This window comes from Eublepharis macularius, chromosome 1 (genome assembly GCF_028583425.1).
Source record: "Eublepharis macularius isolate TG4126 chromosome 1, MPM_Emac_v1.0, whole genome shotgun sequence".
Taxonomy (NCBI): Eukaryota; Metazoa; Chordata; class Lepidosauria; order Squamata; family Eublepharidae; genus Eublepharis; species Eublepharis macularius.
Genome location: NC_072790.1, coordinates 180,143,135 through 180,168,426, shown reverse-complemented (window position 1 = coordinate 180,168,426; position 25,292 = coordinate 180,143,135). Strand labels below are relative to the sequence as shown.

Sequence of the window (25,292 nt, the reverse complement as noted above, 5' to 3'; positions counted from 1 at the left end):
TCCTCCTGTTTGTTAGAGAATAATATGAGGGCATTGTACCAAATTTATGATGGGAGTTTTGTGTATCCCTAATGAACGCCAGCCCTTTTCTTTCAAAACTGTGGTGCACTGGGAGAAGCAGCTTCATCCAGTTCTGCTGCCCTCAAACAGCCCATGATGTGTCTTTGTTATGAACATTATGGGTAGCCCTGTAAGTAACATGGTTATGCACCAGAGACAACAGCAACTCCGTGAGGCAATCTGAGGATCTGAAAACAGTGCAGGGGAACTCTGAAGCTGCTTCTCCCCAAATGCTGTAGTTGCATGCAGGAAAGGGTTAGCATGCACCTGGGAGGCACAAAGTTCTCATTGTATGTTTGATACAAAGTCCTCCTATTACCCTCCTAACAAACACAAAGTCTTTATAATTTGTAGAGTTTCATAGTTACATATTTATAGCAGGAGGAACACAGCCTTGTAGTTTCTTATCTAAGACCTTACCTGGATTGGATTTTACTGGGATTTTGAAGTAGTATGTTGTCTCTGTTGACACCATCTGGGAATGGGTGCTTACAGTGTAGCATAATATTAGCTGGTTGAGGAGATATTAATTTGAAGAGAGCCAGTTTAGTGTAGTGGCTAAGAGCGATGGGACTCTAACCTGGAGAACCGAGAACTGGGTTTGATTTCCCACTCCTCCACTTGCAGCCAGCTGGGTGATCTTGGGTCAGTCACAGGTCTCCGGAGCTCTCTCAGCCCCACCCACCTCATTATTATTATGTCGTGGGCATAATAATAACATACCTTGTAAACTGCTCTGAGTTGGTGTTAAGTTGCCCTGAAGGGTGGCATAACATTGTTGTAGTTGTTCTTATTTACTTCAGCGTTGTGTTAGTGGCGTAAAATCCAGTTTTCTGAACCTGCTTTTATTTATGCTGATTCTGCAAAATCTGACTTTGCCAGTTCAGGTAAGAGAATTCTGGATCTGATCCAGGAAAAGATTTAGATTAATCCAGGGTAATCTGGTTTATCCAGCAAACATAGCTTCAGCCTCCTTGCTAACTTCTTCTCAGGCTCCCGTCCCCTCTCCACAGGCATCCTGGGCTTTTTCCCAAGAGAGGAGGGGAAGTGAAGGGGAGTGAGGAAGGTGGAAGGAGGAGTGAACCAGGGAGGGAGAATAAGTAGCTAATCCATACAGGAGCTCTCTTTGTCTGGCCAATGGGATTCATGGAGAAGGAGAAAGCCCTTTTCAAACTGCAATGAGTTAAAGCAGGCTTGGCTTACAGCTGCCTCTATTTTGTGTTGTCTGGTCTTTTGGAGACTGAGTAGAGAGACTGTGCTGCTGAGTACTGCTGTGCTGTTGCTTGCTCTCTGGCCTGCTCTCCTCTCTTTGCCTTTGGAGTTACCCAGCCCACCAGTGGATTTGCTGCTTGGTGCCTGCTGTGCCTGGGGAAGACCTGTGCTGCCTACCTGAACTCCTACCTGGTATGAGAGTTAAGACTCACTGTTTTTTCTTGTCTTTTGGAAGAAGAGGGGTTGGACTAGGGATGCCAGTCCCCCGTTGGGGGCAGAGGATCCCCTGCTCCCACTCTCCACCTTCTGCCCCCACTTACCTGGCCAGTAAGCGGGGGGGGGGGATGTGGCTCCTGGGGTGTGCTGCTGGGCAGGGCGCACGCTTCTGCGCACCACAGTGGCCCAATTCAACCTGAATTGGGCCGAATCTGGAACTGGGTCAAATCAGGCTGCTGCAAATTGGGAGCATTCCCACACTCCATAGTGGCCTGATTTGGGCCTGAATAGGGCCGCTGTGGAGCCCAGGGCAGCATGTGCCCTGTGCGATGATGTCACTTCCTGGATGGGTAGGTGCCAGGCCTCCGACTCCTGCAGGTGAGTTGGGGGCCCGGCAACCCTAGGTTGGCCTGGGGTCTGGGAGGGACAGGATAAGTGTGGGGAGGGACAAGTATTGTTGGCAGTTAGTTTTTGTCCATTTATTTGCTGACTGTTCTTTATGGGGGGGGGGTCTTCTTTTTTCTTTTTCTTGCCTTGCATGCTGCTTCAAGGGCAAGAGAGAGTAGCTGCTGCTTGCCATTTTTTATTGAGAGACTTGCTGTTCTTGTGTGTGGGGAAGTAGCTTTTCTCTTCTTTTCTTTGCCTTCTTCTGGTTTAAAGGCAAGACTGGACTCTTTCTATTTGTTGTTGAGAGTTCCTGTTCTGTTCTGGTTTTTTTTTTTTTTTGGAGGGGGGATTGCATTTCACCAAAAGATATGTTGCTCTTGTGCAGCAGTTATTGTTGTTTTTGTTTTTGCCACTAATGGAGATTTTGGGGTACTCTTGTTGGTTAACTTTTCAAAAGGCTTTTAAACATAGGCTAGGTGTAGGCCTTGTTAACAAACAGGCACAAGTTAATTTTTAGCTTCTAGGGGCCAACAGAGTTTTCCTCTTAAGAAGTTTTGTAGGAATTAAGAAGTATTAAGGTCATGTGTTCTAGTCAAATAGATAAATAGTGCACCAGCATGTAAAAATCAACTAGGTTGATGCTGCCACCTTGCTCTGGGTGTCTTGGCTTCAGTGAAGCTAGGTCAGGTGTTTCAGAACTAGAGTTTGGACTGTCACAAGCTGAAGAGAGGATGTAGGATAATTATGTAAATCTAATAGGATTTCCCCATATATAGAGGTTATTGTCATAAGGTCCATCACCCTTGTCTCCTGTTGGTAAGTGGGTTTAGATGCTAGTAAGTGAGCTCTGTGTGTGCACAGAGGTAGGCTGCTATAGGTAGGGTTGCCAGGGACCTGGAATCCCTCGACAGAGGATCCCCAAGTCCCTGTAGTCTCCTGGTGGGGGATTGGGAGCTGGTACTTACCCCAGCTTCCTTTCTCTGTGTGCGCATGCAACGCATGCGTGCTCCTGGCTCGCATGATGATGCTCTGCGAATGACATCATCATGCGGGGTCAAAGGGTGCCCCCAGGTCAAAGGCGGCCCTTGTTGCCGCCGCTTCTCGCTCTCGTTGTGACTGTGGCCTGCTCTCATTTGGCGCACAAGGGCCATGGCAGTGAGAGGCAGCAGTGGTGAGAGGCGGCGGCAAGAGCGGCCTGCTCGTACTGCTGCTGCCTGCTCTTGAGGTGCAGTGCAATCCCTGCCTAGGGGTGCACTGAACCACCCAGGGAGGGGGCAACCCAGAGGACATGCCCCCTGCCAGCCACGTAAGTGGATGCAAGGGGAAAGGGCGGGACTGGGGGATCCCCCGCCGCTGGTGGGTGAATGGCAACCCTAGCTATAAGGTGGCCTGTGGTGGGTCTCCATTAAACAGCAAGTAGTTGTTTCTTCATATGGATCCATAGTTTCTGAATGCTAATGCCCTTTTAGGGAAAGTTAGCAAAAAGGAAGAAAACAAAGGTGAAAATGGTTCTATTAGTAGGCGAAGCTTTTCTTTACTACCCCTTAAGGCAATGTCTAAGTCTTATGTTGAATTAGTGTTGTCCTGAAAGAATGGTAGGCAGATTAAATGGAAATTTACACTCTTAACTCTCTTATATTTCTCAGATCTTTACAGTTTTGAATAGTTTGATATTTCTGTTGATGAACAAATAAACAAGTATCTTAATTATTAAGAATTATAATGCTTTTAAAAAGAGGTTTGTGACTGAGAAAATCATTTAACCTGTTCTTACTGTAAATGTTTGAAGAAGTGAGCTGTGACTCACGAAAGCTTATACCCTACTACAAATTTTGATAATCTTATAGGTGCTACAGGACTCTTGCTCTTTTCTACTGCTATAGACAGACTAGTATGGCTACCCATCTTGATCTTACTGCATATGTCCCTTTGGTACAAGATTGATTAGAACTCTCATAGACAGATTGAGGCATCTATTCAAAGCTCTGCAGGGCTCCAATGCACACACAAAGCACTGAACAAAAAGAAATGCTGCTCTTCTTTTCAAAGGATGCTTTGAAAAAATGGGAGCAGCTCCTGTTTTCCATTAGCCCTGGAAGAATGTCAGATTCTTAGGCATATACTGTTGCAGGATCAGAGCTTGAAATTGAAGCTATTGGTTTAAATTGAGAAAAAGTATACAAAATGCCTGTTAATGGGTACCTGAAGCCTGTACTTCCAAGGAAGGGGAGGTAATTACAGAGGGTTATATTAACAACTGCTAAGGCTGATGAGTGGTTCTAATTTTTTTTTTTGGCCAAGGATTGGATAAGAGATTACCCCTCCCTTCTTTTACTGTTGCTTCTTTTAGTCTCTCAGATTCTTTATTAACTCACTGTGTTTCATATAATTAATACTGGCCATTAAGCAGCAACATTGAAAGAAAAATGGCCCAATTTCTGTTTTTTAAAAAAGTTATTGCCAGTACATCAGAGAAAATGAATATGAGACATGGGAGAGAGGAGTCTTGTAGAAGATAAATAGAAAGGCGAGTGGAGTATTGACTTGATCCTTCTCTAGTGCAGAGTAATTTGGAACCTAAAGTGAGTTAGATTGTAATAAATTAAATTTAGATTTCTGCACATCAGTTAAAGAACTCCCAAGGCAGAATTCTACTTGAGAGGAAGAGGAGATAATACATGGTGGAAGTGTTATAATGAAGATCTTATCCAATAATCCATAACTGATGTGTTGCCCTGAATGAGCAAAGGGATTTCTCTGTTTCACTTCATAATATTCTTTCTTTTCTCTAATCAAAAATCTAGGAACAGGTCAGCTATCTGTAAACTAGAATGAAAATTATGAAGACAATTATAAAGTCACCTGCTACAGCAGCCTTTCAGTCATCTGCATCAAGACAAGTCCTTCTGTTCTAGAGTGTTCCTCTTTAACCCATTGAGAGTTAGAAAGGACAGATTGCAGGTTTCCTGGGCTTTGTTATTGAGACTGAAACGAAAGGGGAATCTCGTTGAATGTCCCCTTGCAGTAACCCCCCCCCCCACCCAAACCAGTGTACATTTAGAAAATCAGCATGTCAACAAGAAGGCTATGCTTTTTGAAAAAAAATTTATTGGGTTAGAATCCGTTATTTTTACATTTACATTCAATTTTCCCCAAATTTTTCATTTCTAACCCCCTCCCTTTCCCCCCCTTTTGTTGACTTCCAACAGTTTTCCAACCCTTTGTCCCTTTTCCCTTACTTCTATTAAATTTCTCTATCTAAAACAAATACATATTCTCCATTATACTAAGCAGTACATCCTTAACTACTTTTCTTATTATATACCCAAACTGTAAGTCTTTGTTTCCATCTTGGATAAACAATTTATCCCATTTTCCAATTTTGAATATTTCTATATATCATAAACCTATATATCATAAACCATAAAGATCTTACACATTTAAATCAAACAATTTGACTTATTCTCTATGTATTACTCATTCTATCTTTTTATGGTAATTCTATATAACTCTCGTCACATAGTCAATCAATTTGACTCGTCTATACATTCAGTTTGGTGCATTATACAAATCTTATCAAAGAAAGAAAATATTGTTGGTTACTCAATCCGTATATTTAATCCTTATCCTTAATTATTTTCTATCAATATTCTATTTATTAACCAATATATATCTATATATATATCAATCTGTTAATCTAACTGCTTATAAATTCACATTTATCTCTTCCCCCCCCAGTAAAGTCACCCCCTCTACATTTTATTATACTTCAGTAGTTCTCAAACTGCCACAGTTTTCCTCCCACCTCCCATTTCTTCTCCAGATATTGTTTCAGCTTCTCCCAATCTGTGTTAAACTGCCCTGAGTCCAGATTTCTCAGTTTTCTTGTCATCTTGTCCATTTCTGCCATGTACAGCAATTTGTAGGTCCAATCTTCAATAGTTGGCACTTCTTGTACTTTCCATTTTTGCGCATACAAAAGTCTAGCTGCTGCTGTCATATAAAATATCAACGTCCTATGATGGGCTGGAATTCCCTCCATTCCCAAGTTTAGTAGCAGGAGTTCTGGGTTCTTATTTATTTGAAATTGTAAAATTTCACTCATTTCTCTTATTATTTCCCCCCAGTACTGCCTAGCTACCTCACACGACCACCACATATGATAGAGGGAGCCCTCATGCTTCCTACATTTCCAGCATTTATTAGAAGTGTTCAAATTCCCTAGCGCAATCTTCTTTGGTGTCATGTACCAACGATAGATCATTTTGTAGATATTCTCTTTAATATTTGTACATGTCGTTGTCTTCATTGTAGTCTTCCACAAGTATTCCCATGCCTCCATTGTTATCTCTTTGTTAAAATTTATAGCCCATTTCACCATTTGTGTTTTAACTGTCTCATCCTCAGTATACCATTTCAACAGTACTTGGTATACCTTGGATATTCTTTTCTTGTCCTCTTTAAGAAGGGTCTGCTCTAGTTCCGAATTCTCTATTCGTATACCTCCCTTTACAGAGTCCGAGTTATACAAATCTCTGATCTGTCTATACTGGAACCAATCGTAGTTCGGTGATAGTTCCTCTTGCGTCTTTATTCTAAGTTTAGATGCTTCTATTTTAGTTATTTCTTTATAAGTCAAACATTGTCTTTCGTTATCAACAGCTCTCGGGTCTATCACCTCATATGGAACCACCCACCAAGGAGTTCCTTCTTGTAGTTAAATTCTGTACTTCTTCCAGATTGTGTATAGACTTCTCCGTACAAAATGGTGCAGGAACATCGAGTTGACCTTTACTTTGTCATGCCATAGGTATGCATGCCATCCAAATATTTTTTTATATCCCTCTAGGGCTAATAGTTTCTTGTTCTTTAATGTCATCCACTCTTTCAACCAAACTAGGCAGATTGCATCGTGGTAAAGTCTCAGGTTGGGCAGTTGCATTCCGCCTCTTTCCTTTGCATCTTGTAAAACTTTCATTTTCACTCGAGGCTTCTTGCCTGCCCATACAAAATCTGATATTTTCCTCTGCCATTTTTCAAATTGTTTAGAGTCTCTGATGATTGGTATTGTCTGTAGCAAAAACATCACTCTTGGTAACACATTCATTTTAACCGCTGCAATCCTACCCAACCATGACAGATTGAGCCTATTCCATTTAATCAAGTCTCTCTCAATCTGAATCCACAATTTTTCATAATTATTCTTGAACAAATCTATATTCTTTGCAGTCAGTTCAATTCCCAAATATTTCACCTTACTTGTTACTTCACAATCCGTTGTTTCCATTAACAATTGTTGTTTCTGCTTAGTCATGTTTTTGCATAGTATCTTTGACTTCTTTTTGTTAATGAAGAAACCTGCCAAGTCTCCAAACTCCTTGATCTTATCTATCACTTTTGGCATGTTCTCCAGTGGGTCCTCTACAATTAACATTATGTCATCCGCAAATGCTCTGACCTTGTATGAATAGTCCTTTATTTTTATTCCTCGAATTTCCTCATCTTGTCGTATTTGTATCATCAGAATCTCCAATACTAAAATGAACAACAGTGGAGACAACGGGCAACCTTGTCTTGTTCCTTTGCTCATAGTCAATTTCTTGGTCAATTCATCATTCACCACAATTGCTGCAGTCTGGTCTCTGTAAATTTCCTTAATTGCTCTGATGAATCTTTCTCCTAATTGTAGCTTTTCCATAGTGGCAAACATAAAGTCCCAGTTTAAGTTGTCAAATGCCTTTTCAGCGTCAACAAAGAAGAAACCAACCTCTTTATCACAACGCTTATCATAATATTCAATAGCATCAATCACTGTCCTTAAATTGTCTCTTATTTGTCTGTCTGGCAGAAAGCCTGCTTGCTCCTCCTCTATAACTTCCGAAAGCCACCCCTTCAGTCTCTCCGCCAGTATCTTCGCAAAGATTTTATAATCATTGTTGAGTAACGATATAGGTCTGTAATTTTTCACACTAGTCAAGTCTTGGCCCTCTTTTGGGATCAATGATATGTTCGCTTCAGACCAAGTGTCTGGAATCCTTTGATCCCTTAAAACTCCATTGATCACCTCCTTTAGGAATGGTGCCAGCTCATTGGCCATAGTCTTATAAAATTTAGCTGTAAGTCCGTCTGGCCCTGGCGCCTTTCCTAGATTTGCAGATTGTATTGCCTTACTTATTTCCTCATCCGTTACTTCACTGTTCAGTTTATTTCTCCAAGCGTCCGAGATTTCTGGAAGTGTCATTTTCTCCAAATATGACGCTATTGAATCTTTATTTACTTCTTTCTTATTATACAGTTTAGCGTAGAATTTATAAAAGGCTCTACTAATGGTATTCTGTTCCAAATACGTTTTGTCATCTTCACAAATTTTATTTATTGTTTTCTTTTCCCTTCTCTTCTTCAGTTGCCATGCCAGGTACTTCCCAGGTTTATTTGCACCCTCAAACACATTCTGATTCAGCCTTTTGAGATTCCACTCCAATTCTTTATTACTCATTGCTGTTAGCTGTTCTTGCAGTATTTTAATTTCCTGGTATAATTTCTTTTTCCCTGGTCTCTTTTTTAACTGTATTTCCTTAGTTTTTATTTTCTCCTCAATCTCTTGTCTCTTCTCCTCTTTCTTCTTTCTTGCTCTACCATTTAAGTCCATTAGTATGCCCCTTATAACCGCCTTATAAGCATCCCAAACTTTATCAGTTGGTACTTCTTTATTCACGTTGTATTGTATGAAAAACTTTGTCTCTCTTCTCAATATTTCCATATTCTCTTTTTCCTGTAACAAATCCTCATTTATTCTCCATGCTTTCCTTTTCCTCCTTTTCCCCAGCTTCCATATAATTGGGTTGTGATCTGAGCCTACCATCGGCATTATTTCTACATCTTTAGTCCATAACGCCAAATCTTTTGAGGCCCAGATCATGTCAATTCTTGATAATGTGGAGTGCCTTGCAGAATAAAAAGTAAACTGCCTACTTTTAGGATATTCTCTCCTCCATACATCTTCAAGAGTCTCTTGTTGAATCAAGTCAAAAAAGAGCTTTGGTAATAGTCCTCTTTTCTTTTGTGCCATTGTAGTCTTTTTATCCAGTTCCAAATCTGTCACTCCATTGAAGTCTCCAGCAAGAATTATCTGGTCATATGAAAGATCATCTAAATGCTTCCTCAAATCCTCAAAGAAGCTCTCTTTTGCACCATTGGGTGCATAGATTCCGACTACCAACACTCTCTTTAAATTCCAAGTACATTCCACTGCTACAAATCTGGCTTCCACATCTTTCATTATGAATTTTGGTTGTAGCTCCTCTTTTACATACAACACCACTCCTCTTTTTTTCTTACTTGAGGCCGCTACAAAGTCTTTGCCCAATTTTCCCAGTTTTAGATATTTTACATCCTGTTTTCGAATATGAGTCTCTTGCAAACAAACAATATCACATTTTTGTTTTAGTAGCCAGTGAAAAATATTTTTTCTCTTATTCGGTGAATTTAGTCCATTTACATTCCAAGATAATACTTTACACTCCATATTCATAATCTTGTTGGTAAGTCTTTTTCATTGTCCCTTATAAATCGCTCCATCTCCCGCTCAGATCTGATACGCTTTTTGGCGCCTCCAAATTCGAAGGACAAACCCTCTGGGAGCTCCCATCTGTACCTGATTTTCATGTCCTTCAGCATCTGGATTAGCGCTTTATATTTTTTCCGATCTAGTAACACTGATCTGGGTAGTTCCTTCATTATAATGATTGTCTTGCCATCGATCTCCAATGGATCTTGAAACTGTTTAGTCACAATCTTCTCTTTCATGTTTCTTGTTGTAAATTGTACAATCACGTCTCTTGGTACTTTTCTCTGGGTTGCAATTCTCGAGTTCACACGATATGCCACATCTAGGATAGCCACAACATCTTCCTCCTCCTTCCCCAGGTATTCAGCTAACACCTCCGTCATCTGCTCTTGCGCTGTCTTTCCTTCCATTTCCGGCAGGCCGCGAAATCTGAGCTGCTTCTCCATATGTCTACTTTCCGCAACCGCCATCCTTCCCCTCATCAACCTCATCTCTGTTTGTTGCGTATCTGCTAAGTTCTCCATCGCTCCTTCTACTGTTTTAACTCTCTGCTGCGTCCCTTGTAATTCACTTTGTATTGTTTCCATACCTTTCTTCACTTCTGACAGCTCCGATTTTACTTCTGACAGCTCCGATTTTACTGTCTGTTTAACCTCTTTGATCAGCTCCAATTTCATGTCTTTAAATTCTTTAATCACCTCCAAAAGTTTTTTATCCAGGTTTTCTATTGCCGATTGCCACTCTTTCTTCGACATCGTGGGGCTTGCTTTGGCTCGCTCCCACGAATCCGCTCTCTTCCTTAGCTCCGTGGCGTTAAATTTAGTACCTTTTTTATTTCAAATGTCCCGGTCTTCTTGCATAAATTAATTTTAAAGGGTCCAAAATGTCGGGCGTCTTTTCTCTATGGTCTCTCTATGATTTTATAATCCAATATGGCCTACTTCCTTTTCCGCTGAAGCCGCGACCCTTCCCCTCTCAAAGATGGTGATTCCCTTCTTCCTGCCCTCCAGCAAGGGCCGCTTCTCTCCAGCCGCTCTATTGTTGTTACACACTTCCTGTCTCCCGTCTTCCCACAGCAGGTCTCGCGATGGTGTCTTTTTCTCACAGCTCCAAAGCCACAGGTATTCAAAACAATAATCCGATTTCTTTAATAACTTCTTTAAACTTAGTCTCTTTTCTAATACAACTCCTGCCGAAGCTTCCCCTCCTTTTCGCTAGTCTGTTGCAGTTTAAAAGTCTACTTTTTTTTCTCTCTGTTTTTATCAATCTGTCCCGTATCGGAAGATAGTGATCTTTACCTTCCCTTCACTTTCCTCGGGTTGTAATCGCTGTTTCGATTTCAAGTTCTCCTTTCCACTTCTTCCCCCAATCGAAGCTTGGGTATGTAGGTTTTATGCCAGCCGAATTGGCCCCAAAACTGCCGCAGAGATTGTAGCCGACCCGTCGCAAGGTGGGACCTCAAGGATAGGGAGGGGACCCGTTATGTAGAGCCCCCCCTCGTCCGAGATCTAACTCACCCTAGGGTCTTGAGCGTTCTTTGCCTGCTCTCCGCCTGAGAGCAGTCGGCCGCGGGCTATTTTCACCCCGCCGGCCGCTTAAAACGGCAGTCCGGTCAGCTCCGCAAATGGAGCTGCGTTAGACCTCCATGAATCCCAAACCGGAAGTCCACAAGAAGGCTATGCTAATTTGCTAAAATACTTCCTGATATATTGGTTTGGTTAATGCAGAAAGTTATTTTAGCTGTTGATCGTTTGGATGTTACCAAAAAGATTCTTATCAACATGTACTCTAGAGATGAGACAAGTTGCAATTTGACTTGTAATTGTCCAGTTTTACTGTTGCTTTTACTCCAACTGCTATTTTGCTTGCAGGTTTTTAACCGTATATGTTTACTCAAAAGTAAGTCCTAAATCAGTGTGCAATACTAGTTTAACTAAAAATGACTCTTTTGCTGTTTAACAAATAACCTTTTAACGGCCATTTAAAACTTAAAAAAATAACGTATCAAATGGAAACATTTTGTTGCCATAAAATATTACACACCATTGGTACAAGTAAGCCGAAGCTGAGCACCTTTAAGGTCTCTTTATTTCAGTAGGTGGGAGTTAAGCATGCACTTAGCTGTAGTTCTGAAAGAAATGGAATTGGAAAGTGCTTACCTGCAGTTGGATCATGCCCATTGTTAGAGAAAAAATGTTTTGACAATCCCTTCAATAAAGGATGGGTTCTGAAGGCTGCCTTCAACCCTTGTAAATCTCTGGACCCGAAGTGGTTCCAGGATGCACCTGATGCAGCTTCTCATCTTTTACTACACTGATAAATCATGTTTTACAAGATGCCTTTAAAAAACATCAACAGTATTGATTGCACAATATAATATTGACTCTTACCAACAGCTTGCACACTCATGACATATATCCTTCAGCTTGTAAATAGCCTGATAGAGGGGTGGCCTTAAGAATGAATGGTTTCAGGAATGCCCCCTCATACTTTATCTCTCAAATGCTCAGTTGTTCCAAAAAGCAAGGATTCTTTTTCTCTTTGACAATACCATGGGAAGCTATAAGCAATGATGAAATGAGTAAAAATGACTTTGTGAGCAGCCTATATTCATTTCTCCTGCCAAATGGACTCCATGTACAAGTCAAAAGGTGATTTTTCCAATTGCCAGCAACTGCCAACTTGCCTTGAGATATGAGAATAAGTCAGAGCCTCTCTGTCTTCTGCATAATTACTGGCAATAAAGATGCGCAATCAAAACTGGACTATCCTGGAAGCTATCAGTTAGGATCATACCTCAGATCCTCTTGTTTTCCTGTTAGTGCTCTGATTCCTTATAACAAGGACTGGCAAGGGTGTCTTTTGGTAAGCATTAGTCAACAGATATAATAAAATACTAGCAGGACCCAAATTCTGCGGCACCTTAACCAACAAGCTCTTAAGTAGGGAGCTCTGGCTCTTGAAAGCTTATACCCTGAAAATCTTGTTGGTCTTTTAAGGTCCCACTGGATCGAAATTCCACTGTTCTACTGCAGACCAACATGGCTACCCACCTAATAAAATAACAGTTATGTTTAATAACAGATAATGGGCAGTGTGTGTGTGTGTGTGTGTGTGTGTGTGTGTGTGAGAGAGAGAGAGAGAGAGAGAGAGAGAGAGAGAGAGAGAGGAACATGCCTACTCTCTACAGATCCACTGCAATTTCTCCCATTCAGGTGAAAATGAGAGGCTGCCATACCATATCATCCTGTGGAGAAAGATTTGCACTTGGGGATGTCAAAGCTATTGTGGCAAATCTTGCCTCTAGTGAAAGTGGCTGTGAGGGGGAGCAGGTTTTGTCTCCTCTCATCAGTGTGTCTAATTGTAGTCCATTTACTTTCTCCCACAGAATTCAGTTGGACATATTGAGAACCAGGCCTGTTTCGGAATACATAGCCTGTCCTCAGACTCATTTTTTGGTCAACCTAGAGTGTAACAACCCAGGAACTGAGGTGCAGATATAGGGCTGGATCCAGACTGAATTTCTGTGAGAGCAAGGATCCTGCAGATCATTATTTCACCCCTACCCCCTCCTGGGGAAACCTGAAATGCCCCCAAATTCTGTTCCTGACGCCTGTACCAAGGTTTTGGAGTGCAATTCTGGATGCTTTGGGACAGGGAGCGTGACAAAATTGTGCTCCATGGATAGAATTCCTGGAATCTATGCTAATTGGATTTTTCTCCTTAACACTGAAAAAAGCCTGAAGAAGATTTTGAGAGTTCTTTTAGGATAAGTGAAACATAACTGGATAGCAGCCAGTTATACCAGCACAAATATTTAGGATCAAATGGTTAATATAAGTTCCCTCCCCAAACTCCACAATTCCCACGCACTACCCTGAAATCTCTAGGAATTCCCCAAACCAGAGTTGGTTACCTTACTCCATGGAAACATTAGTCTTGATTCAAGCTTTTGCTTGGATAATAATTTACATTGCACCTAGTATGTAATAGGCATTCTTTAAAAAGTAAAAACAGATCTCTGCCTTAGGGAATGGTAATCCAAACAGGCAAGATAAAGAAGTAGTGGAAAAGGAAATTAGGGCAGCAATACAAAGACATATACCCATGTTGAACAGGGTAGAAGAACATTGACTAACAGTACAATCCTAAGCAGAATAGAGAGGCAAAAAACATGTTGGATGTTAGTGGAATGAGTTTTCCAAAAAGATAGAAAAATAAAAAGGGATGTAGAAGAGAAATTGTGAGAGATCTAAGGCCTCATAAGAAGATGGCAGGGAAGTGAAAAAAGAATGTGAACTATAATGTGAGGAAAAATCATCAATGGCAAACACATGAGGTACAAAGTAGAGCATTCAAGGTTTTAAAAGAGAGAGAGAGAGAGAGAAAATTGAATTGAGTACAGAAGATAATAATGAGCCACTGAAGTAAGTAGAGAGGAATGACATGAATGCCACACTTGATGGATAATATGCACAACAGAATTTTGAACTGAACTGAAAGGCTTATAGTGGGAAGAAGAAAACTGGGAAGAAGAACATAGTATACATTCAAAAGAGTAGCAATAATACCAAAAGCCAGTTCCTACCAGTGTCAACAGAATGGCACAAGTAGATTTTTGCAGCATTGAAAGGGATATAATAATGTAGGTTCTAGCAATGGAGCCAATTTCATGACTATGAATGGCATTAAAAAGTTATGTCTTAGTTTATAAACCTGGTCAGAGAAATGGAGAACTAATATTTGTGAAAGAGAAATAGAGAGAATTTAAGATGTAGAAAGATGTGGGTTATCCAGCCATAGTTAAAACACTTTTAAGGCACAGTGGTTTCAACTGGGGAGATTTAAATATGTATTTAATTTTCACTTTGAAGAGAATGGGTAATTTCGTAGTTTCAGTGTTGTTCACATGATGCTCAAGAAGCCACTATGACATCTGAGTAGAAATTTTTTATCACTTAAGGGATTGAGAAGTAGAAAAACAATCCCGGGATGCTGTCAGCATAAAAATAATACAGGCATCCTAAAGGATGCAGTTGAAATAATCAGGGTAGAATGATAAAACTAAAAATAAATAAGTTTAAGTATAGATATTAGTAGAAAGGAAAGGTCTAAGAACAGAACCCCAAACAGTGGCAACGGAGATAAAAGGATAAAGCCACTCACTGAATCCATAAAAGACAGAAAACTCTGTAGCAACCAAAGCTGAATTTTGTTTCTGTTACTCCATCTGTGGGTTGGGGGATAAACTAGGCAGATAATGGCAGATATGTTTCTGTTCACACATTTGCCCTATTTACAGGTGAAGTGGTATCCGTCAAAGGAGAGTACAGGAGAGGTGGGGTGAACTCAACAACTTCTGTTTGTTGCTACAGATACTTCTGTCACTTTTTGGGCTTTTCCACATGTTTTTTTTCACTGGATCTGGCCCCAGACAGCTTCAATTTATTGCCTAATTTTTGCATACATGTTTTTTCTTTAGTTTTCACTTGCTTTGTTTTCTCTGTTTTTTTCCTGCTTCTTTTGAGACCACTTTTACATGGATCTTTTTTAAAGCTGATTTGGAGTAGAGATGGGCACGAACAGCAATACGAACTAAAAAAACCCACGAACAGCCCAATCTGCTGTTCGCAAACAAGCTGTTCGTGAGGCCCCATTCTAAATGAACAGGTGGTCGTTACAAGCCTCGTTCATTGCTGTGCGTCAAGCCAGACAGTCTGGCACCTGCAATCAGTTCCCATGGCAACTCAGGCAGAGATTGTCTGAACTCCTGCTGTTGCCCTGGAAACCCCAATCTAAGCCCAATTTAGCTTGATAGGCAGGTCTTCCTTCCAAGTGTGGACTGGAGCTCCAAATTTGTTACAAGAGGAAAAGACCAGGGGGGAGGGGGGCTCCCAGCTCTGGCTTTCAGGGAGAGACAACAGCTGTTAGAGAGACAGGGTGAATGCATTGGAGCTTGAATTTTCTGTGTGTGGTGGAATAGGAATCTACCCCTTCAGGTTCCAGGGCTGCTGCCAGGCTCTGGGGCCAAGCTATTATTTATTATTGGTACCTTTCCTGCTGCCTGCTCAGGTAGGGTTTCTGGGAGTGGTGCGGTAGGGATCTACCCCTTCAAGTTCCAGGGCTGCTGCCAGGCTCTGGGGCCAAGCTATTATTTATTATTGGTACATTTCCTGCTGCCTGCTCAGGTAGGGTTTCTGGGAATGGTGCATCTTGATGACTGGAAGAGAGCCTGCTGGCCCCCATGAACAATGAAGATGTTCGTTAACAGGATCATGTTTGTCAGTGTTCGTTGTTCATGGATGGCAACGAACAACGAACACCATGTTTGGGCTTTTCTTCTGTTCGTGCCCATGTCTAATTTGGAGTCACCTCTGTTCCTTATGCATAATGTTGCTTTGGGTTTTGTTTCTCCTGCCCACTCCCACCTACCTCCCACTCACTTTCTAATGATTGGTTGTTCCGCTCCTCCCTCCCTCCCTCCACCTCCCTTCCCTCTCCTGGTTTCACTTTCAATCTTTTTTTTTGTCAATTTCTTGACATAATAACCTAACATTGTAATAATAAATGTAGCTGTTTTTCTGAATCATGGCTTTCATATGAAAAAAAAGTATCTAGCCCATTCTGTTGCAGAAATATAAAATAGGTGTATCTCTGCAACAGAAGAGGCTAGTAGAAACTCACTTTTTTATAAAAAATGAAAGCTGGGGATTCAGAGAATCTGCTGCAGCTATTATTACAACATTAAGTCATTATAACATTATGAAATTGATAATTTTTTAAAAAAATTGCAAAAGTCCTGTTGAGGGGGGCTTAGACATGTGCTAAAAATAAAAAAGGGGAGGGGTGTCATCACCAATGTTGCCACTGATTACAATACCCTTGCTTGAAAATTCTGATTATTTAGGACACTTGAGGAAGAAAATAAACGGACTCCACAACCGCAGTATTTAGAGAACCTTCTTTTGAGGCACAGAAAATCCTGGGTTGAAAATTAAAGAAAATTGGCTGCCAGCTTAGTGCTGTGAAGAACTTATAGGTGCAACACAGCAAATTGCTTTGCCTTAAAGAGCATGACACAGTTTAAAAATTGCCTATATTAAAATATCTCATCTGGAATATGGCCAAGGAAGAGGGGGAAATCTATCATAGTAGAAAACTGGCCATCTGGGGACCCAAAGAGTACCTCATAGAGAGAAATGAAAGCTACAAAAGAACAGGATTGCATGTGCATTCTCTAGGGTTGCCAGGTTCCCCTTATAGTCCCAGTGGTAAGGGGGACCCGGCACTCACCTTTGTTTTGCTCTTTGCACGCACTCCCCGTCCTGCAAAATAATGTCACTTCTGGAAAGTGACATCATCACACAGGCCCATGAGTATACATGTGCTTCACAGTAGGCTGATTCAGGCCCCAAACGGGCCCAGATTGTCATCATGCTGCTCTGGGAGCACATCCAGGAGACTTGTTCCCTCACCTTCCCCCCTGCCAGCGAGGTGAGTGGTGACGGAAGCAGGGGGCAGCAGCAGGGGATCCCTCATCCCCACGGGGAGACCTGGGACCCTTAGCATTCTCTGTAGTGCTCCCCATCTTATGGAATGGCCTACCTGAAGAACTCAGGGAAGCTTACTACTGCCTTGCCTTTCTACAAACTATGCAAGCCCAAATTATTTGAGGACTTTTTACTCAGATTAGAGGGTTGTACTGTAAGGAGCAGGTTTCAAAGAGATGCATTGGTATAGGCATAGGAACTATAGACTATACTCAGCGTACTGTCTGTTGCTGCAACTATGAGCCTGCAGAGTAGTTTCTGCATCATTTAATATATTAGGTTTAGAATTTCTTATGCTGTATTTCAGCATTGTTTTATCTCTGTATTGGATATCTTCTCATTTTCAAATCTCTGCAAACTTGCATTTGAATACGCAGTTGCATTGCATTGATTTACACTATGTAATCTACCTTGAGTTTCAATGAGAAAGGTGGACTATAAATAACGTTAAATAAATAAACAGAGTTGTATGGCTTTCTGTTCAGTTCAGTGAGGTTTGTGGGAGAGAAGTTTAAATGGATTATTGCTTTGAAAAGGCTTTGGTAGCATGACTTACAGACTTATTGGATTTTTTAAGAAGTCTGCAAGCATATAGATAACAGAGGTCCTGCTTTTAATGTAGAAACTCATATTTTCAGAAATTGGTTTGCTAGAGGTGCTTAAAAAGGGGTGGGGACAAATGTCCTGAAAATTGTAATGGGAGCTAGAGCTTGTCTGTGTCTCCTTTACACTTGACATGCAAAGTAATGGTAGATATTAGGGGCTATTTGAATCAGTCCCATCAATGAAACTGATGCACGGGACATGGACCATTCATTTTCTGGAACTATTACACCCCCTCTCCTTACTATTATTACAGAAAATGTGCTGTCAGATGTGAATAAAATCAATTATGGGGTAAAATTGCCTGTTTCAAAAGCTTCATTTTGTACCATTAGAAGGCAAATGGGACATTGATACAGAGTTAACAATAAAAAAGATCAATTATTGGATAAGATCACAAGTTTTTGGTGTCAGAATGATTGTACACATTTTGCATCTCTCTGTATTACATGCCGGTTGAGATCAAAGAGGTTGTGCTTCTATAATGATGTGATTTTATCAAGGACTCATTGTATTCACTTTCATAGAACAGGGACAAAGCAATTGAGTGCAGTAGAACGAAAGGACAGGTTGACTCTTCAGTGGATCAGAGAGTGGCGAGTAAATGTAAAAAGCTGCTGCTCAAGACTGGGAACATACAACTATGGTTTCAAAAGGTGGAAAAAGCACAGCTAAAACTTCAGTTCCCAGGCTGCATCCATTTATTTTCTGCTTAATCCAGAATAAACCTCATTTATCTCCTGGTTCTATATCAATGAAGGCTAGCTTTAATATTGTTGGGAATACTGTGTTCTTCAGACAGCACTCAGGGGGATCTGGCAGTGTGTTTTGCTATACAACCAAACTTATTAGAAGCGATAATAAACTTGGTACCATCTAGCGGTCAGGGCTTTTATGTTTTAGAATACGCAGGCATAGCTGGAACATGACATACAAAATCTAAAGAGACGGGTAACATTAAAATGTGAGTTGTTCCTTCCATTTACACCTTGATGACCTGAACAGCAACAGGTCTATTCAATGGAACTTACTCCCAGGAAAGTATTGTTGGGATTGTACTGCTTGTTTCCCTTTTCTTTTTGAGATATGCTTTGGTTGGATAGTCAATGGGTGTAATCATGCTTTGCATCCAAATAGTTTAGATTTTATCGCTGCTTGTTAAAGTAGGTTTTTAAAATATTTGCTGCTGTAGGTTTAAATGCAAGCCTCTGAGGAAAGGAGGAGGGGGCTGTATGGGTGAATGGAGTCTGCTCTGATTGGACAGTAGCTGTACCCTAGGGGGCGCAGTGAACTGTAGTTTTTAGTCAGTATGCTGAGGGAAAGGTTTTCAATCAGTTTTTGTGTGTCTCAGAGAGAGGATTCTGCCTACATCGGACAAACGGTGTAGAAGTCTGAGAGCCTAATTCTGTTTAGGTTAGGCAAACTCCTGTGTGAGCCTGGGTCAGCACACTTAACCAAACTCTGCAACCATCATGCTTATGTACTTATAAATAAATTCTACTTTTGTTTGAGAAAAAAGATCTCTTTTTTAGTCTCACAACTAGAGGTGGGCACGATCCAAAAAAAATTACCGATCAAGCTGATCGGGGATCGGCGCTGGCGACGACCCCAAATCACCGATCCACACCGATCATCTCCCGTTTCCAATCCGGGGATCGGGGAGGCCAAAGTGGAGGGGTGCCCCGCTGTTCCCAGTGGTGGCGGTGACCGCCGGGCCCAGCGGGCACAGGGAGTGGATGTTCTCTCTCTCTCTCTCTCTCTCTCTCTCTCTCTCTCTCTCTCTCTCTCTCTCACACACACACACACACACACACACACACACACACACACACACACACACACACAGAGCAGAGGGGGAAAAAAAAGTTTGTAACCCGGCGACGAGCCGCCTCCCCTCAGGAAGGGGACACACACACACACACACACACACACACACACTTAGAGCAGAGGGGGAAAAAGTTTTTAACCCATCCCTGCCTCTCCAAATAGAGAGAGACACCCCGTCAACATGTTTCAGCCAGCTTTTAAAAAAAAGCAGGGACAGAATCCTCCATTCCTCCCCACCCGATTTTAAAAGCAAGCAGCCAGTCTTCCAAAAGCATATTTTAAACACACACACAGAGCCGTGAATGAGGTTTTCCCACAAAATACAGTGTTTTAAAAGCAGGTTAAAAACAGAGAGTGACAGACAGAAAAACAGCCATTCCTCCTACAAAGCCCCATTTTTTTAAAAAGCAAAAAACGTTTGGAGTGCCCATGGCTACAGAACACCCCCTTCCCCCTCCCTCCCCTGGCTGTCTTCTTCCAACTGGTGAGTGCGTTACTGATCCGTGGTTGGAAGGAAGCCCTGCTGATCAAGGCAAGCTGGGCTTCCATTCGGGTTTCCAGGGTGACAGAAAGAGGGCAAACTCAGCTCAGGCATTCCCCTGGCTCCATTGCCAGGGGAATAGATTGCTGGTGCCAGAGTGACTGGATCCCCAATCAGATACCGATCGCCCGATCAAGCCCCCCCCCCGACCGCTGGATCAGTCGCCGTGGACGGCACCGATCCGCCGGGTCCCAATCGCGCGAACGCCATTATCGTGGGTATTTTTCTATCATAATGCCGATTGTGCCCATCTCTACTCACAACTTCACATGCTGACTGTTCTCTGTCAAACTACCATCTATAGCAAGCCTTCCTATATTACCAGTTAAACCAAGGAGGTGTTAGGTGAAAGCCTTTGGTGACAGTGAAAACCTTTTGAGAGAGCCAGGAAGGCAGCAGTATATAAGTCACACAAACGAAAAAGGGAAGGTGTTCTCGAGGTAAAAGCTTGGGTAAAGTGGCGGACACCTGAAGCTCTGTGAATGGAAATAAAGAGTGCTGATTATGACCAAGGCCCTCCTGAGGTATAAGGTAATGTAAGGAGGAGCTGGAGTAAAGGTCTGAAGGCAATGGTTTATAAGATGTATTGTTGAAGGCTTTCATGGCCGGAGAACGCTGGTTGTTGTGGGTTTTCCAGGCTGTATTGCCGTGGTCTTGGCATTGTAGTTCCTGACGTTTCGCCAGCAGCTGTGGCTGGCATCTTCAGAGGTGTAGCACCAAAAGATCTCTCAGTGTCACAGTGTGGAAAAGATGTTGGCAGGTCATTTATATCTACTCAGGAGGGGTGGGGTTGAGCTGAGTCATCCTGTAAGAGTTTCCCAGGGTGTGGAATGCTAATGGCGGGAGGCTGTGACACTGTGACACTGAGAGATCTCTGTCTTTTGGTGCTACACCTCTGAAGATGCCAGCCACAGCTGCTGGTGAAACGTCAGGAACTACAATGCCAAGACCACAGCAATACAGCCCGGAAAACCCACAACAACCAATGGTTTATAAGGTTTAAAAAGAAAAAGCAAACAAATAATTACAATAGGTTGTGAAGAATATGCCCTCTCCATTCAATATAGGCTTGCATGTGTGCTATCAAGTTGCTTCCAACTAATGGTGACTCTGGAGATGAAAATCTTGGTGTTGGAGTGATTTATGTATAATTGAGAGCCTTTGATATAGAATTTGCTGAAACAGAATAACAAGCTACCACAACCAAAAAGGGAAGGCAATACAATATGAGATGATAATAGTATCAAATTATTTTATGATAATATCAAGTATATAAAGTGCAAAGTGCATAGTGAACATTCAATTCCAATACAATACATACAAATTTTCAATAGCCATAAATAGTTACAATGACCAAAAGTAGACCAAATCAATTCTAGACAGTCCAACTGGTACAGATTACAATGAATAAGTTGTTATTTTCGTGTTTGTGTAGACCATCCTCCGAGTTGAAGGGAACTGCGAGTCGTCCTTCCAAAGCTGCTTGTCTAGAATTGATTTGGTCTACTTTTGGTCATTGGAACTATTTATGGCTATTGAAAATTTGTATGCATTGTATTGGAACTGAATGTTCACTATGCACTTTGCACCTTATATACTTGATATTATCATAAAATAATTTGATACTTTTATCATCTCATATTGTATTGCCTTCTCCTTTTGGTTGTGGTAGCTTGTTTAGCAGGTGAAGGCGCCCCGGTGTTGTTGGCTTGAAACGGAATAACAAGCTGGCAGTACCTGTCAGGCTCTTGAGCTCATGCTTAGCCATCTACTATAACCATTGGACTGCATTGTCCTTTGAAGAAAACTCCATTTGAACACCTATAAAGGAACAAGCAAATTACATCATGGAGTACATCTCTGGAAGACTTGCATTATTGTCATAGGATGGAACTTTACCGGTTGGACTCCTGATTGCATTTGTACATAATTGTATATTTGGATATTTATGGGATGATCTATTGATATTTATGTGTATTAATTATTAGAAATTGCATGTTGACACTTTAGCACTTTGCACTTTGAAATTCAAAAATACATTTTAAAATTTAAAAATTCTTAGTATCAATTTATTCCTTTTGACCTGTGAGGTTTCTTCTTTGATATTGGTTGTTTCTGACTCGGAGGAGCCCGCATATCTACTCTAAGTTTCTTCTTTTTTATAGGCTTAATGGCTTAATGGTGATATTATTTACCTCCATGCCATAAAAAGCTTCAGCTGCCTATTTTCACACATTAAGCTATTAAAGGGACAAGACATTTTTCTCCAGGACACTGGCAACCCTAACTATGGGCAAATTTTTAATCACACCATCATCAGTATCCCACAAGGCAGTCAGAGGGATCCACCAACAATGTCCTGTGGTTATTGTTCTGATAATCATTTCTCTTTTTGCATCAGCAGGGCTCCGATATTGACTGGGATGACCTCTGGGATCAGTTTGAAGAAAGAAAGTACCTGAGTGCCCGGAAATGGAAGGGTGGAGAGGATCCATATCGGCTTTATGCCTTCAACCAGAGGGAAAGTGAGAGGATTCCCAGTGATCGTGCTATTCGTGACACTAGACACCACAGGTTCCATATTCTTACTTCTAATTTTTTTTGTCCATTTTATATCATGTTATACACAGTGATCATGTGACAAGGACCTGATTGTGCCTTAATCAGGGTGTGTGATTCAAATACTCCAGGTTTTATGGTGTGCTTCCAGGAACCTAATTATTCTCATAAGGAATCTGTGAGCAAAATCAGTGCTATTCTTTGTGTTATGACTTATATCTTACATGTCCGTAAGTAGACTCACAATACGCACTCACTCTTAAGTGTACTCTCCAGTGGCCTACTGACACTTCCAAAACTCTAATGTTATAGTTTGTGGGCAGGATTGTCAGTTTCCCACTGGCAGGAATCCTGCTGTCACTCATCCGGGTGTTGAGAGAAAAATAAGCAGGAAAATGGGGGGCAATGGCAGTGTCCCAGTTCGCTGACATTGCTGCTCATGTGCCCAGAAGTGATGTCAGCATGTCACCAGGGATACTCTAGCTAATGCTGAAGCATCCCCGGTTATGCACTGATTCCACTTCCAAGCATGCAGGGAGTGATATTTATTTATTTATTTATTTATTTATTTATTTCAGCTCAGGGCGGATAACAACATATTAAAAATACAATTAAAAATTCATGTACATTAAAAACAGCACATTTAAAACAGAATGGTGGACAGCCTTCACAGGGAGGGTTAAGATTTATACACCCCTTTTCTTTCAGGCCGGTGGAGGCCCAGCCTCAGCCATATGCCTGGCGGAACAACTCTGTCTTGCAGGCCTGGTGAAAAGATAGTAGGTCCTGCTGGGCCCTGATTTCAGCAGACAGAGTGTTCCACCAGGTGGGAGACAGGACCGAAAAGGCCCTGGCTCTAGTCGAGGCTAGGCGGGCCTCCTTGGGGCCAGGGACCACCAACAGCTGTTTGTCTCCTGATCGGAGTGTCCTCCGGGGAATATATGGAGAGAGACGGTCCCGTAGATACGCTGGTCTCAGTCCACACAGGGCCTTATAAGTCAATACCAGAACCTTGAGTCTGATCCGGTACTCCACTGGCAACCAATGAAGCTTGCGTAAGAACAGTGTTATATGCGCCTTATTTGGCACTCTCGTAATAACACATGCCACTGCATGTTGCCATATCAGCATGTTGCCAGTGAGGCTTCACCCTGCCTGGTAAGTTTCCCACCAGATGCCTGCCTTGTGCTGGCAAGCCTGTTTGTGGGACTTGCAGGGACAAAAAGCCACATGGCCCCAAAGGCTGAAGTGAGTAGGGGGGATAAAGAAAATTGTCCTTCCGTTTCTGTGGTACGGGAATAGTGTCAGCCTATATTAATTTATACAACTGCATTGTGAAGCAGGCCATTCATATTCATAATGCTAAAAATGTGGAACTGTGCTAGAGAGAGGCAGACAGGGCCATCCAAGGCCATCTACAGTTTCTGGGTTAAGAAGGGATTTGAACCTAAGCATCCATGCCTGAATATAGAAGACTACCCAACATATCATACTGGTAATCACTGGCTCAGTCTACAATACATTACAGAATATGACTGACAGGCTGTAGTCAGTGTACTGAATTCTTTCTTTGGATTTTCTGAGGCTGCTCATTTTTTAGTTCAAATGGAATCATTGCACTGATTAGAAACAGCCCTTTTAACTTGTTAATCACTTTTGAACATACCATGCCGTCTTATTTGAAGTCACACCTTTGGTTCATCTAATTGTTTGGCAGCAGCTCTCCAAGGTCTCAGAAAGAGGCAGTATACTAGTCCTGCTATTTGATAGGAAGAGGGAACCTGAGGAAGAGAAAACCACGTATGAGCTCTGAGCTCCTTGTAGGATAAGTGGGATAAAAATGAATTAGATATATATCTTTGTTTTTGGCTGGAGAGACCAGTGTGACTGGCTCAAGATCACCCAGGGAGATTCTATGGCAGAGCAGGGATTCAAACCAGAGCCTTTCAGGTCCTAATCCAACACTCTGACCACTACACCACACTGACTCTTAGTTATATCTACATTTTTATCTCAGCTTACCTCCCCTCACTACCAGTGTTTAATTTCATTGGAGCCTTTTCTCTGGATCTCCCTGACTTCAGGAGTGGGGCAGTTAGAAAATTCCCCTTTCTGTGGTTGTGCCCCATTTATGGAACTCTCTCCATTTAGTAATCTTTGCTCTTTTTTGTTCCACGGGGCACCTTTTCTCCTATTTGTTCATGCTTCCCCTCTTACCCTTTTGCCTCTTCATTTTTACTATCTGTCCTATGGATTTGCTGGTTTTATTTCAAATTATGGCCTCATCGTCTTTTAAATTCTGTATTGGTCTTTTAATTTTTGTGATCATTGTGATTTGTTTTACTGTTATTGTGAGCTGCCTTGAATTTCTGTTGTACAGAAAGGCAGCATACCCATTTTAAAAATAAATATGAATCCAGCTGAGTCTAAACAGTGTACATCGACTATGAGGAAGCAGCAGGAGGAATGTCAGAAATGTGTGGGTGGCAGGTCAGATGGTGTTCATCCATTGGATCGATATGGCCAGAGGGCTACTAATTGCCAGCCAGAAGAGATGGGATGTGTGATGTTTTCCTTTACTCATTCATTAACTAGCTTATTTCTAGAACTGTGATATGGTCTGTGGCCACACAGAGTTAGCAGGGACACTAATCAGGGCTGCCTGCACAATACTTTCTGTTGCAATAAGGCAACAAGAGAATGAGAAAAAAACCTTGGACAGATACATCCACGTCTGGTGAAGCTTGGAAGATCTCTGAAGAAAGAAGTA

General features: G+C 41.7%; 1 protein-coding gene across 2 annotated transcripts in view; it reads left to right on the top strand.

Moving 5' to 3' along the window:
- GALNT14 (polypeptide N-acetylgalactosaminyltransferase 14) overlaps positions 1-25,292 on the top strand; it is a 356,414-nt gene that overhangs the window by 146,866 nt on the left and 184,256 nt on the right. Inside the window, exon 2 of one of the 2 annotated variants that reach the window (XM_054995704.1) lies at positions 22,365-22,537. In XM_054995704.1, the coding sequence (XP_054851679.1) occupies positions 22,365-22,537 (173 nt within the window). The remainder of the gene's footprint in view (positions 1-22,364; positions 22,538-25,292) is intronic. The other variant, XM_054995705.1, reaches the window with a different exon arrangement.